This window comes from Silene latifolia, chromosome 2, assembly GCF_048544455.1.
Source record: "Silene latifolia isolate original U9 population chromosome 2, ASM4854445v1, whole genome shotgun sequence".
NCBI lineage: Eukaryota > Viridiplantae > Streptophyta > Magnoliopsida > Caryophyllales > Caryophyllaceae > Silene > Silene latifolia.
The window spans coordinates 141,967,286-141,980,303 of record NC_133527.1 but is presented as its reverse complement, the minus strand read 5'-3'; the positions used below and the strand labels follow the sequence as shown (position 1 = coordinate 141,980,303).

Sequence of the window (13,018 nt, the reverse complement as noted above, 5' to 3'; positions counted from 1 at the left end):
GCCAATGGCAAAGCATTCCGTAATGCCGCTCCCGATCCGCGAAGTTTGATCCATCATTCTTTGATCGAGTAGACCGATTCATCTGATTCATGAAGATCCGAAGCCAGGACTCACGGTCCAATGTGGCACTTGGCATTGGGTCGTTAGTAGGAGCAGCCATTTCGTTATAGCAGTTTAAAAATTCGTGTTCTACACTGAAAAAGAAAGAAAAACAAAAACGAAATAAGCAACTCATCGAGGTGATTTAAGTCTATTTAAAATGTATTTTAACGTGTAGACTCAAGCACTTGCATAATTGATCTTCCTCAAGAATGATACAAGTGATCCCAAGACTCAATTTCCGTAAATTGATAAGCCAACTGTTTAGCTAATTCTTCCGTAAGAACTCTTGGTCGATAGATTTCTGTAAATCCTATCTATAGTCCACCATGATCACAGGATCGTACGAGTGACCATAGTGTTGAGATAAAATAGGTCAATCGGTTCCAACTTACCCGACGTAGAAGGGGTCATATTATGCCTACCGACGAAGAAGGGACTCATTGGAGTTTGACCTATAAAGACCGTTCTCAATTTTGTTTATACGAGGAAGATCCCATCAACTTAATTTTAATTCATTTTAAGTGAACAAATAACTAGCGTCTGCGTGAATGAATTAATTTAGGTGATGGCTTAGCATAGATCGTGTGACATGAGAATGTCAAAGAAAACTAACTCGTGACCTCTATATGTGTCAGTTTTCATGCAATAATTAGGTGGTTTGGTTTTAGGCGGAATATGATGCAAATTATCGTTACGAAAAATAAATAAAAGAATGCAATACGTAAATAAAATTCCTAGTGTGGCCTATCCTAGTAAAAAGAACATGATACAACTTTGGAATCCACCGTTGGACCCGAAAAGCTTGTCTTGATGTTCCATCTTTGACCTTGCAGCGGGAGTGAGCATCCGGTCTCCATCTTTGGTCTTCTCAAAATTACAATTTAAAAATTACAAATATAAACCTATTTACATTCTAAATACAAAAAAAAACTGTAATTACAAGTGAAAAATCCAAAACGGAGAAACGAGATCTCAAAATACAACCAAGACCGTGTTCCATCATTACGGTAACACGTTCTACTAAGGCCACACTAAGTTACAACCGTTTGTAAAATAAATAAATACGTAACAAAAGCATTCAAGACATTCAACAATAACGATAAATAAAATGCATCAACTAAAAAAAATTTATTCGTGACATAATTCCGTAATTATGTTAAATTTATCCAAACCACCTTTTAACGATTAAAATTTATCTGATAAAACTGCTTCTATCAGTTTAATTTTAATCTATTACAATCCGTTACTTTAAATACGCTTTAAAATAACTCTATGGTACGTGTGTGAACCGTTTCACAATCATAGCGAGTGTACAATATCCGTATAAAGTACATATTAAGGCCAAAAGAAAATTTAAAACAAAAAGAATAAATTTTCAAAGTCGCGAATAAAAATCCCTCGATCCAGGGGACATGAGTGCTCGATCGAGGAACAAAGGGCTCGATCGATCGAATCGCTAGTCGATCGAGAGGTATGCTAATCGAAAGTACTCGATCGACAAGATCGGAGGTCGATCGAGGGCTTTTATCAGCAAATCTGCTCGATCGAGTACGAGGACTTCTCGATCGAGCATCAGTGGGGTTTTAAACAGAGGTCGATCGAGTACTGCAATTACTCGATCGAGCAAAAACAACAAGGAAGGGGTCTTTATCGAGTAGAAACATGCTCGATCGAGGGCAAAAACATTCTGAAAACATGAAACCCTCGTGAAGACAGTTTTGACGAAACAAAAACATCTCAATTTTGATCAAAACCGCATCAAAACGATTTTACAATCTGACAAAACTTGACATATTGCTATAATCTCCGTATAAAATAACAATATGTAAAAGAACAAATCGAAAATAAGATAAATCAACCGTGTAAAAACATGTCACGGTTTCAACAAAAAAACGAAACAGCCGTGTATACATGGCACGGTTTTCGAGACAAAACAATCGTTTCAAAATCGTTTTATGAAAAATCACAATGAAAATTTACGTGGCCTCGCTCTGATACCACTTGTGGGGTAATATCCGTATAAGACCCTTTAAATTTAGGACTATAACGTAAATTTAACATGTGAAATATGGTCATAAACGAAAAACAATGAAAAACGATAAAGCACAAGAATTAACCTTCGGTCCTAGTGCAATTCGGCAATGAGAGATCAAAGTAGACCTCCTCCTAATTGTTGCACCCAAGAACGTCTGAGAATATGCCCTTGTGCTAGAAATGTGTTCTCTAATTGCCTTGCAATATTGAGAGAACTTGATGTGAGTTTTATCAGATGTGAGATCTAGGTTTCAGAGAGAAAATAATCTCCAAAACCCTAATTTTCATGTAAAAATGAATCCTTAGGTCAAAAGGAGAGGGAGCCTCTCCTTTTGTTGTCTCGGTCCGCGGGTCATGAGAGGAGGGAGTGGGCTTTCCACTTTCTCCTCATTTTTTAACTTGTGGTCCGATCAATTCCGCTAAAATGTATATGACGAGTTTTATTATAAACTGTCATCGGTTATCGGTTATTAATACATCGACTAATAACACGGATTAGTTGAAATATTAATACATGTCCGACAAAGACAATATTGTATAATTAATTCAATATACATTAATCAAATATAAATCGTTTATATTCAATTTACGAATTAACTGCTTAATTCGTCTTAGCCATTATTATTTAATCCGTATTAAATAAAATATCTCAATATCACGTTTGACTAATTACTAGTCAATAACTCGGACTAACTGGTTAGTCAAAATTGGCATCAACATGACTGTATTTTCATACTGTCACATCTCTCAAACGTATCCTATAGGTGTGACTTTTAGGGACCAGTTGATCACCGCCATCTGTATGACAATAACGTCAAACTTATCTAGCAAGCCAACCGTTATTGATAAACGTGGATCAACTGATAATAATACCAAAAGTATGCCCTTTGATCCTTTTAGAGATTTATAAGTCCTTGCACTAACTGTTAAGGACACCAGCCCCAACAAGCTCCCACTTGTCCGTACAAGTGTATGTGCAATGACGTTATCCGCACTAACTGGAGGACACAGCTCCAACAGTACTCGGTCGAGTGTCGTTGATACTTAACCGAGTGTCCGGTCTGTTTCGGATAATTTATGCGGGTTGGTTAGAATGATAAGGGACTCATATATATTCGCTAATCACTTCGTTAATCAGTTTCTAACACCTAAAACATTTCTCTAAACCCTCCCTAATCACTATAATCATCAAGCAAGCAAGGATCTAGCTTTCGGTTGCCGGATTTCGTATTCTTGTGTTAATCAATTTGTAAGTATTAGTTCTCGGATTCTTTTGCAATTAGTTTATATTCGTTGTAACCCTAATTTGGATTAAGATTGGGGGTAATTAGTTGATTAGTGATGGATTATGATGTAGTATTACTTGATTACCATTGTTTAGGCGAAGACTTCGTCGAGGAGCTGTTCTAGCCTTTAATTGTTATGCTTGCTTGGAATTGCTAGTCAGGTAGGGTTTCCCTACTCAGTCTTCTATATGGTGAATTGTGAGTGGTGTGGTGATGTTGTGAATTGCAATGATATGGAATCATAGTTATGTTGTTGGTATTGTGTTATTGTTGGTATTGTTAGGATGATTGTGAAGCCATTGTCGAGAGATGGTCTTCACCCCCATGTTCGCCCATTGTGACTCCCGTCACAAGAGGATGTGCATATTAATGATGTGGGTTCGCTCGTTGCGATAATCGGGGCTTAGGTGGCAATATGTTATTACATTTTTGTTTCATTATCTTTCAGTTGGAGTTTTGGAATTTGTAACTTTGATTAAACCATATGTTATTACATTTTTGTTTCATTATGGTAACTATGATGCTTACTACCTCGGGCAACCGAAATGGTAGCACCTTCATTTGCTAAGGTAGGCCTTGGTAAAGTCCTTTGGTAGATGGGGGTGTTAAAGGTTCAGCCCGTGATATAAATTATTGTAACTTGTTTTTCCAGAAGTGATCACATTTGGCCGTCAAATGGTTACAGAATTCCCCAATGAATTCCAATTCAGGTATGTTTTTACTTTTTCCTCAAGTTCCTCCCTTTTTGCACACGCTACAACAATTAAAACAATTAGAAGGGGATATGTTTGAGTACAACCATAACAATTAAAAAACAAACCCAGAAAAAACGAAGAATGAAAAACCCTAATTTGAAAATATAGGATAGTTAGATCAATTAGAGGGAGTAGAAAAAAGAGATAGATAATCCCCTAAACTTGAAAATAAAAGATGAAATGAGAATAATGGATTATATAGAGAGAGTGAGAATGCGAATTTGATTTGATGAACGTCAAAATTAAGGGAATTGTTAAAAAATGTATTAGAAGAACATATAAGGGATGAGGTAACCGGGTAAGGGCAATAAAGGAATTAAAAATACAACTAAAGATGACAATTTGAAATAGATAGCTGAGATTTTCTCGCGTTACTTGCTTTCTATTTTTTGCTTCTTATCCTAATGTGATAATTAGTTTTAATCCGAACCAATAATAATATTAATAGCAATTTTGAAAGAATATTATTTGGATAGGAGTTGATAAAACCTGAGAGCAATATAAAAAAAAATCCTCGAGAAAAAAAGAAAAGAAAAGGAGGTATTTGAACCGCAGTAGTATACTGATGAAGGTTAGAGTAGAATACCACCACACAAAATTAAAATCTTCTCCAACCTTTCTTTCTCCCAACCTCCCCACTCTTCCCCCTTCTCCACTCTCCTCCACCAACAACTCATCTATGGCGTTTCTCATTAACGCCAACTACACTTTCTACTTCTTCCACAATTAAACCAAACTCAATCAAAAAATACTGTATCTAATAAACCCCACGAAAAGCATCACACTTTCAGTACATGAAGCTAATATTTGCACTGCAATGGCAACAACGTTAGCAACTCCCCGTCTCGGCGACATCGAACAAGGTATAATCTCCCCCTGCCACAGCGAGGCCACCGCCGTCGAAACCTTCAGCTCATGTGGTGAGTCATGTACTGCTGACAATGATGAACATAATAATACGAGGTCATCTTCAGCTTCGTTTTCTTCTTCCTGTTCTTGTTATTTGTCTGAGTGTTCTGTTGAAGATATAGAAAGCGGCCGCGACAATGGCGGTGCTCAAGTGGCGGCGGTGGAAATTGGTAAAGTGAGTGTGCATTTAACAAAAGTGAAGAGAGATTGTAGAATATGTTACCTTAGCTTTGATGGGTCGGATCTTGAATCCGGGTTGCCAATTGAGCTAGGATGTTCTTGTAAGGAGGATTTAGCTGCTGCTCATAAACATTGTGCTGAAGCTTGGTTTAAAATCCGTGGTAACAAGTACGTCTCCTATTCTTTTTCGATTTATTTGACTAATTTTCGACGTAATTTTCATTATGTGTCACCCGCTTAATCCTCCATTTGCAGGATCCTTTGAGACATTGGGGTAATGTTATTGTTGTTCCAGGTGCTATTTATGTTTGTTATAATTTGAAATTTACTGCGTTTTCCCTGATGACGAATGTTGATTTTTGTTATTTATTATAGTGTTAGTTGGTAGAACTATATATAATTTAATTTAAATTTCTGCAAAGATTTGATCCTTTTGAACTTAGCTTACTCCCTCCTTCCCTTCATTTGTTTACCTTTTGTTTTGACACAAAGACCAAAGAAATAGGAATGGACCGAAATAGTAAGGTAAACAATTGGTTGAAACACCCAAAAATGAAAAAGGTAAACAAATGACCTGAACGGAGGGAGTAGTTGATTGTGATAAAAACGTCGTATGTGTACTACCTTCCATTTAAATACTATACACCTCACTTAAGGATAGATTTAGTTAGTACAACGGTCTTGCACAATACTCGTTTGATTGTAGATTTGAATGTTTAATGCATCTTCACTGATGATGTAATTTAATCTTGGTTAGTCCAAGCTGTTGTCTTTTTTGGGTGATAAACTGGTAATGATTATTAATTACTCCGTAATACTCAAGATGCTCGGGTTATCAGATTTGGCAACATTTCGGTGCTTTGGTAAGGTGACATACACCTGATTCTATTATTACGGAGTATAATATAACTTTTTCTTTTTAGACTCAATGGAAAAATTGATAGAAAAATGCAGAAAATGGGTTGTAAATGAAAGTGCAAGATATAGTGATGGTGTAAAGTTAGGGTGAGGGAAGTTTTGTTTGTTGCAGAAAAAAAGGGGAAATGTTTAAAGGAAAGTAAAGTGAAGTCAATTGAATGAAGTAATCAACTAAACAAGCAAAAGTTGAAAGCGCCATGGCACTATGTTTTGTTAATTTTTATCTTTTCAGGTTCATTACGTCTACACTAAGCAATCTTAATGATTCTTGATTGTTTCTGTATGGCCGGTTATGGCATTAATGATTTTTCCAGGTAACTAAACTGCGTATTAAGTCTACTTGTTCCCCCATGTGAGTAGATTAGCTGACTTTTTGGGTTAGGTGTTAGTTGGGGACTTTAGGGTGAGATCTATCTGATTCTTCTCATGTGAATTGTGATGAAATGTACTTTTTTAATGTATCAGTCTATCTGTAGTATGCTTTTATCCCCGGGAGGTTATTGGTCCGACATTAAACATGGTTGTTATTTGCGGCTAAAAGATGCCCACGTATTGATGGCCGAAGGCAAATCCATTTGTATCCTTCAGTTAATGGGCACATGACATTTTTGGTTGGAAGGCATAAGTAGTAGTAACCTAACTTGTTGGGTTGTTTCCATAAACATGTGATTATATTTATGGCACTAACATGTGACTTGTTCGCTGATAATATAATATCTTTACTACTGAACCATGTTGTGTTTTTGGAATTTTTTGTTCTTTTCGATACCAAATACGGTAAATCGTTTATTCCTTGCTTTTCAAAATAAAAGCTTGGTTAGTTATTGAGTAACTTAATATAATGCAGCCTATATATATACACCTACGGATTGTGGAGCAGCTTTCACTTTTTTGCAACTTTCTTGTTTGGCTTGCTCTTTACTCCGTCTTTCCCTCGCACATATGTTTGTGAGTGCAAGGGGTCAAACACCGTAACCATCTAGATAACGACTTATCTGAATGTCTGGGGTTACTCTCAACTCTCGCAGGACATTGCGAGTGCAATATCCCAGAGATGCTTTCCTTACTCGAGTCAGCATATTGAATTGTCTTGATGATTAAAAAGGGTTGTGGAGTATATACTGCAGGGTTCTTAAGTAATAGGACACTAAATATTGTCTATATATTGATGAGCTGTGCAGTAGTGGCAGAGCCATAAAATAAAGCAATTGGGATTCTCTCCATTTATGTCTCTCTCCATTTCCTTCCATTTCTTATTAACGTTCAAGATTTCGTTTTGAAACGATCCAACGGTTGATTGTTTGATGAGTTGGAGGATGAATAATGATTTAATATTGTTGTATTAGAGGAAATGGAAGGAAATGGAGAGAAAATGAAATGGAGAGGATCCATACTCAAAATAAAGAGTTGGGGACCCAGAAAGTAAGGTTAAAGTTTAGGGGGCTGGAAAAGTAGTACAAGCATTAATACAAGAGAAGGTAGGAAATATTGAGATTCTATTAATACAAGAGAAGGTAGGAAATATTGGCAGAAAGTTCCTTTGAGATAGTAAAAACCTTTTGTAGGGGTTGGGATTTGGGAGCGGTTTTCTGATGAGAGTAGAATTCAGCATTTTGAAGGTTCATAATTTCCGTAGGGTATTTTATTTCTTCTGAATATTACTCAATTTATTGTATCTTACTTCATTACATGGCGGAGTATTTAGATTTGAAATTTAGCTTCCAAAAATACTAGGTTGCCATAGTAGAGCAGAAACTACTTTCAGAAACAATCAATTGATCCATTTATCTATCTGGGATACATTGGTGTTTATACATGATCTGATTACTTGAGACCTGCTCATACTCAACCTAGTTTGATTTGTGAATTATCATCTTGTCCGAAACTCAGATGCATGCAACATGCATGTAGCTACATGTTTGTATTCTTTTAAATCTTTAGTGCTGTTAAATGATGAAAACGGGTCTGGGCCACACCCATAAGGAGAGAGATGCTACTTTACAAGCCTAGAAGGTTCATCCTAAAACCAATTAGTGATAGGATTAACTCCTTGGTTTATTGTAAACTTTCTCTTGTACGGAAGCGATATTTATTTCTCACCGTAATCAACCTCCGACATACGAGTCACATTCTAACATTCTCTCATCATTTTGTCAATGTGGGACACTCACATATAGGTAAACCTTATAATATGAACTCTTACCAAGTGCCTTGACTCGGAATTTGTCATAACCATAAGACAAAGTCATGATTTTGAGGGGAATTATTGAAACTTTCATTCATCTTTTGAGGTGTTTATCTTTTTCTATGGAGGTTCTCCTTTTGCATCTTTTCTTTGGATGTAGCTTTTTTACATGTTCTCCTTTTGCTTCAAGAAGCATTGCATCTGTATCCAAGGGAGACTTGCTTCATAGTTCATATCATTATAAAGTTCAGGTAATCTGAGGGATCTGACAGACTACCAGCTAAAGCCTTTTTTTTTCTTTTCTTCTTTTTAAAACGAAATGACACCGCTAAGTCGCTAACCATCTCGACATTGTTTGCGAGACTAAAAGTATCTGCCATGGATACGTGTAAAAGTGTCGGATTTGGCTATTTATGAAAATTTCTCTTGTTTTTTTAAATGGAAGTGTCCGTCATGCTCATGTCCGCGTATCTAGTGTCTGACGAGGTACACATATCTCGGGTCATCTCTTACCCTCATCGATACTTTAGAAATTCAATGTGTTCATTCCGTGCTTTCCGTGTTTGCAACTAATTTTGCTGTCCTACTAGGCTCCCGTCTTCCTGATATCACTCTAAACCTTTATTTTCTTGATAAAATGCAGAACATGTGAAATATGTGGGTCAACAGCTCGGAATGTAGTAGGGGTAAATGAAGTAGAACTGATAGAGCAATGGAACGAGGCCAACGATAATGTAGCAACAACGGCTGCTGTGGGACAACACCCTAGTGAAACACGACATTTCTGGCAAGGGCACAGGTTCTTGAATTTCTTACTGGCATGCATGGTCTTTGCCTTTGTCATCTCCTGGCTCTTTCACTTTAACGTTCCTTCCTGAAATTCCTCTACGCTAGTTGGTAGTGTGTGCTAGAAATCAAGCATATTTTCGAGATAAGCTTCGACTCTCGTAAGAAGCTGTATATCCGCCCATGTCCTATATTCTCCTTTCACTAGCTTTAAAAATCGAATGCCATGTCGACCAAAGTTTGTTTATATAGTTAGGTTACTCTCAAGAGAGCTTTTATACATACTATTGTAATCCATCTTAAGTGCAAATCGGCAAGGCTAGTCACTAATGCTTGAATTATGATTTTAGTCCTTGTGAGTTATGATTACCACTTATTGTGTTCTCTGTCTTTTTTTCCCAAGCCCGTCATTGCTCCTACCCACTGACCAAGCTTTGGATCTTCCCGGTAAACCTGACAAACCGGTATTCAGTTCGAATCGGGTTAAATCGGTTCAATTTAAATCAAATTGACCTTAGTTTCGATTTCGTTCCGATTTTTTGTGCTATTCGAGTCGGGTACGATTCAGGTTAGGTTAATTTTAGTTTAATTGAATTTCAGGTCATAATTTTCTTGAGTTTAGGGTCAAAAAATTAGGTTAAATATATAGCTTATATTTTACAGTTTCATTATAATGATTCGTAATACCATTAATAAATAAAAAAATCAATACAATCACACACGAAATAAATGTATTTAGTAGAAAATAGATATTTTTTAATCAAGTCAATCGGTTTGGTTCTTAACAGTTCAAATATATTTAGGTTCGGGTATCATTCGATTGTTATTAAATTCGAATTAGTTTTGTTTCGATTCGGATTGAGTCGAGTTTCGGGTACTATTCTGGTTACTCAGATCGGGTGTTCAGTTGGTTATCAATTCAGATGGCTTCGATCGGTTTTTCTGGTCATATTTTTTTGGCCCGATCTACTTACCAATGAGCTAAGCTAATTTGCGGACTTGACTTGCTCATTTTTTTTTTTTTTAATTACTATGGTTATTAATATTCCCTTCATTTGCGTAATTAAGCTCAATTTTTAAATTTCCGATGATAAGAAGCACACTAAATAAAAGAAAAATGGAGAGAATGATGGGGCTAATTTGCCAATAATTGTCCAAAATCTCAACCTTACATAAACGCAATTTATAGGTGCTCGTATGAACTATGGGGTTGAAGTTGAACAACACTTATTTAGGGCCGTGGTAGTGAAAGCCTATGATACTAATGAATAATGACCCAAATATCTCATTTCGCGGCTGAGCTTTATTTTGTCCATAGGAACTTCATTTATTGGCTTTTGACTCTTGAGTGAAATAGAGCTAAATGAGACCTTTCTAAATTATCTGCCGTGGTGCATATTGATATTGTCAAGCCGTCATTTAAGAGAAAAACGTAAACCACTACAACCAACCCTACCAACTCCACCATCCAGCCCAGACAATCCCAACCCAAACCGAATCAAAACCTATGTAAAACACCAACACCAAGAGATCCAACCAATGACCAGAAAGACGCCCACACCCGAGACCGCCACCACTCCCAGAAAGCAACCCAAACACAAGGCCCACCCATCACCATCAACTGCGACCAACAACACAACCAACAAGTCCAACAACCCCGAAAAACGCGAAACCAGAAAGTCTCAACCCAGACCAACACAGACCAGCTAACCCGAAAAAAGACCCAGACAAAGACCCATGCATGTCGTCCAAAGAATTGACGGGTGGGGAAAGGGGAACATCATGTCACCTTCATGCACATCTATACTGAAAGATGATAATATTGTGCTTGATTCATTCAACGTAATCACATTGGTATTTGTACAAAGAGTCAGAGAAATCCTTTCCTAATTACAAGGAATGCTAATCTAATCATTCCTAAGATAGCTACTGAAATATAGGAAATACAATTATACATGTTGACTAAATATTAACAAGAAGATATTCACATATATTCTAACACTCCCCCTAAGTCGAGACGGGAGGAAGACGAATGTTGAGACTATTGCGAAAATCATCGAACAACACCGAGGGCAGTCCTTTTGTAAAGATGTCGGCTAGCTGAGAGCGTGTTGGAACGTGATGCACTCGGACGTCTCCTCGAGAGACTTTTTCCCGTGCAAAGTGGATATCGATTTCGATATGCTTAGTACGTTGATGTTGAACGGGATTACTAGCAAGGTAAATGGCACTGACATTATCGCAATAAAAAATCGTTGCCTTTCGAAGAGGGTGATGATGTTCAAGTAAAAGATTCCGTAGCCAACAAGATTTGGAGACCACATTAGCTACGCCGCGATATTCAGCTTCGCCACTGGAGCGGGAAATAGTGGGTTGTCGTTTTGAAGCCCAAGATACCAAATTATCGCCCAAGAAAACACAATAACCGCTTGTAGAGCGGCGAGTATCCGGACACCTGGCCCAATCCGAGTCCGTGTAGGTGGTAAGAGTCGTGGGTTTAGAAGGAGTCAGCCATAGACCATGACTCAAAGTACCTTGAATGTATCGAATTATTCTTTTCAATGCATTCATGTGAACCTCCATTGGATTGTGCATAAATAATCATATTTGTTGGACTGCATAAGATATATCGGGACGCGTGAAAGTGAGGTATTGCAACGCACGTGCCAAGCTCCGATAAAGAGTTGGGTCACGAAAAGGGGGGCTTGTGAAAGAGCTAAGCTTCAGTTTTGTGTCAACTGGAGTAGGAGATGGTTTGCAATTCATCATACCTGCACGTTCAATAATTTCGGCCGCATATTTCTGTTGAGATAAATGAATCCCCTGAGCATTTTGAGTGACCGCAATTCCTAGAAAATAGCTTAAGGGACCAAGGTGTTTCATAGCAAATTCCGTACTAAGATGTGTCATGATGGAGACACGAAGTTGCTCGGATGAAGCTGTGAGAAGAATGTCATCAACATAAAGTAATATGTAAGCCGAGTTACCGTCTTTGTCGCGATAAATAAACAGGGAATGGTCACACTTACTATGCACAAACCCAATAGTATTCACAAACGAGGCGAAACGAGTGTACCAAGCCCGAGGTGCCTGTTTTAGCCCGTAAAGAGACTTGCGGAGGAGACAAACGTGATCCGGAAAACGCTTGTCACGGTACCCAAGTGGCTGATGCATATACACTGTCTCGTTGAGGTCACCGTGAAGGAATGCATTCTTGACGTCTAATTGACGAATAGACCACCCATTAGATAAAGCAAGAGAGATTACCGAATGGATGGTTGCCGGTTTTACAACCGGACTGAAAGTTTCACCACAGTCAATTCCCGCTTGTTGCGTCTTACCATGACCTACAAGACGAGCTTTGTGTCTCTCAAACGAACCGTCAGATTTAATTTTATGTCGAAAAATCCACATAGAGCGAATAACATTCACATTAGATGGACAAGGAACAAGATCCCAAGTCTTATTACTAATTAAAGCATTGAACTCGTCATCCATGGCCAATTTCCAATTATGGTCTCGGAGGGCTGACACGGATTACGTGGTATAGGGGAGATGGCAACTGTAACGTTTAAGTCAAATATTAACATTTAAGTCAAATATTGTCTTAGGTTTATAGATGCCATGGTTGCCTCTAGTAACAGCTTTAGAGAACACGGGTTGGGAAGTATTTGGTACGGGTTCACTGCGGGAAACAGGGGACACGGGTTCAATACTCGGGGCACGGGTGACGGAGTCAATTGTGGAGGTGTTATTCGGACTGTGGAAGACGGTAAGTGAGGGACGCAAAGGAGAAGTGGCGGGAGAGGACTGAGTTGTGTTTTCGGTTTTGTGCGAAAGGAAAGGTTGTTTCATCAAAACGA

At 37.9% G+C, this 13,018-nt stretch overlaps 1 protein-coding gene across 3 annotated transcripts; it reads left to right on the top strand.

Annotated features, from left to right (window-relative positions):
- Nucleotides 1–4,651: 4,651 nt before the first annotated feature.
- Nucleotides 4,652–9,540, top strand: LOC141643045 (uncharacterized). Of its 3 annotated transcripts, none has more exons than XM_074452068.1 (3): nucleotides 4,666–5,434; nucleotides 5,522–5,561; nucleotides 9,013–9,540. In XM_074452068.1, exons 1-2 carry the CDS (start codon nucleotides 4,995–4,997, stop codon nucleotides 5,529–5,531), a joined length of 450 nt encoding a protein of 149 aa, XP_074308169.1. In that variant the 5' UTR covers nucleotides 4,666–4,994; the 3' UTR covers nucleotides 5,532–5,561; nucleotides 9,013–9,540. The 3 variants fall into 3 exon arrangements, with proteins under 3 accessions (XP_074308168.1, XP_074308169.1, XP_074308170.1); XM_074452069.1 differs by having other exon boundaries at nucleotides 5,522–5,540; nucleotides 9,013–9,122; XM_074452067.1 differs by lacking the exon at nucleotides 5,522–5,561 and having other exon boundaries at nucleotides 4,652–5,434.
- The last annotated feature ends 3,478 nt before the right edge of the window (nucleotides 9,541–13,018 follow it).

Coding starts and splice junctions, on each gene's coding strand:
- LOC141643045 (XM_074452067.1), top strand. CDS start 4,995: ATGGCAACAACGTTAGCAACTCCCCGTCTCGGCGACATCGAACAAGGT. Junction 5,435..9,012: donor TTTAAAATCCGTGGTAACAA/GTACGTCTCCTA, acceptor GATAAAATGCAG/AACATGTGAAATATGTGGGT.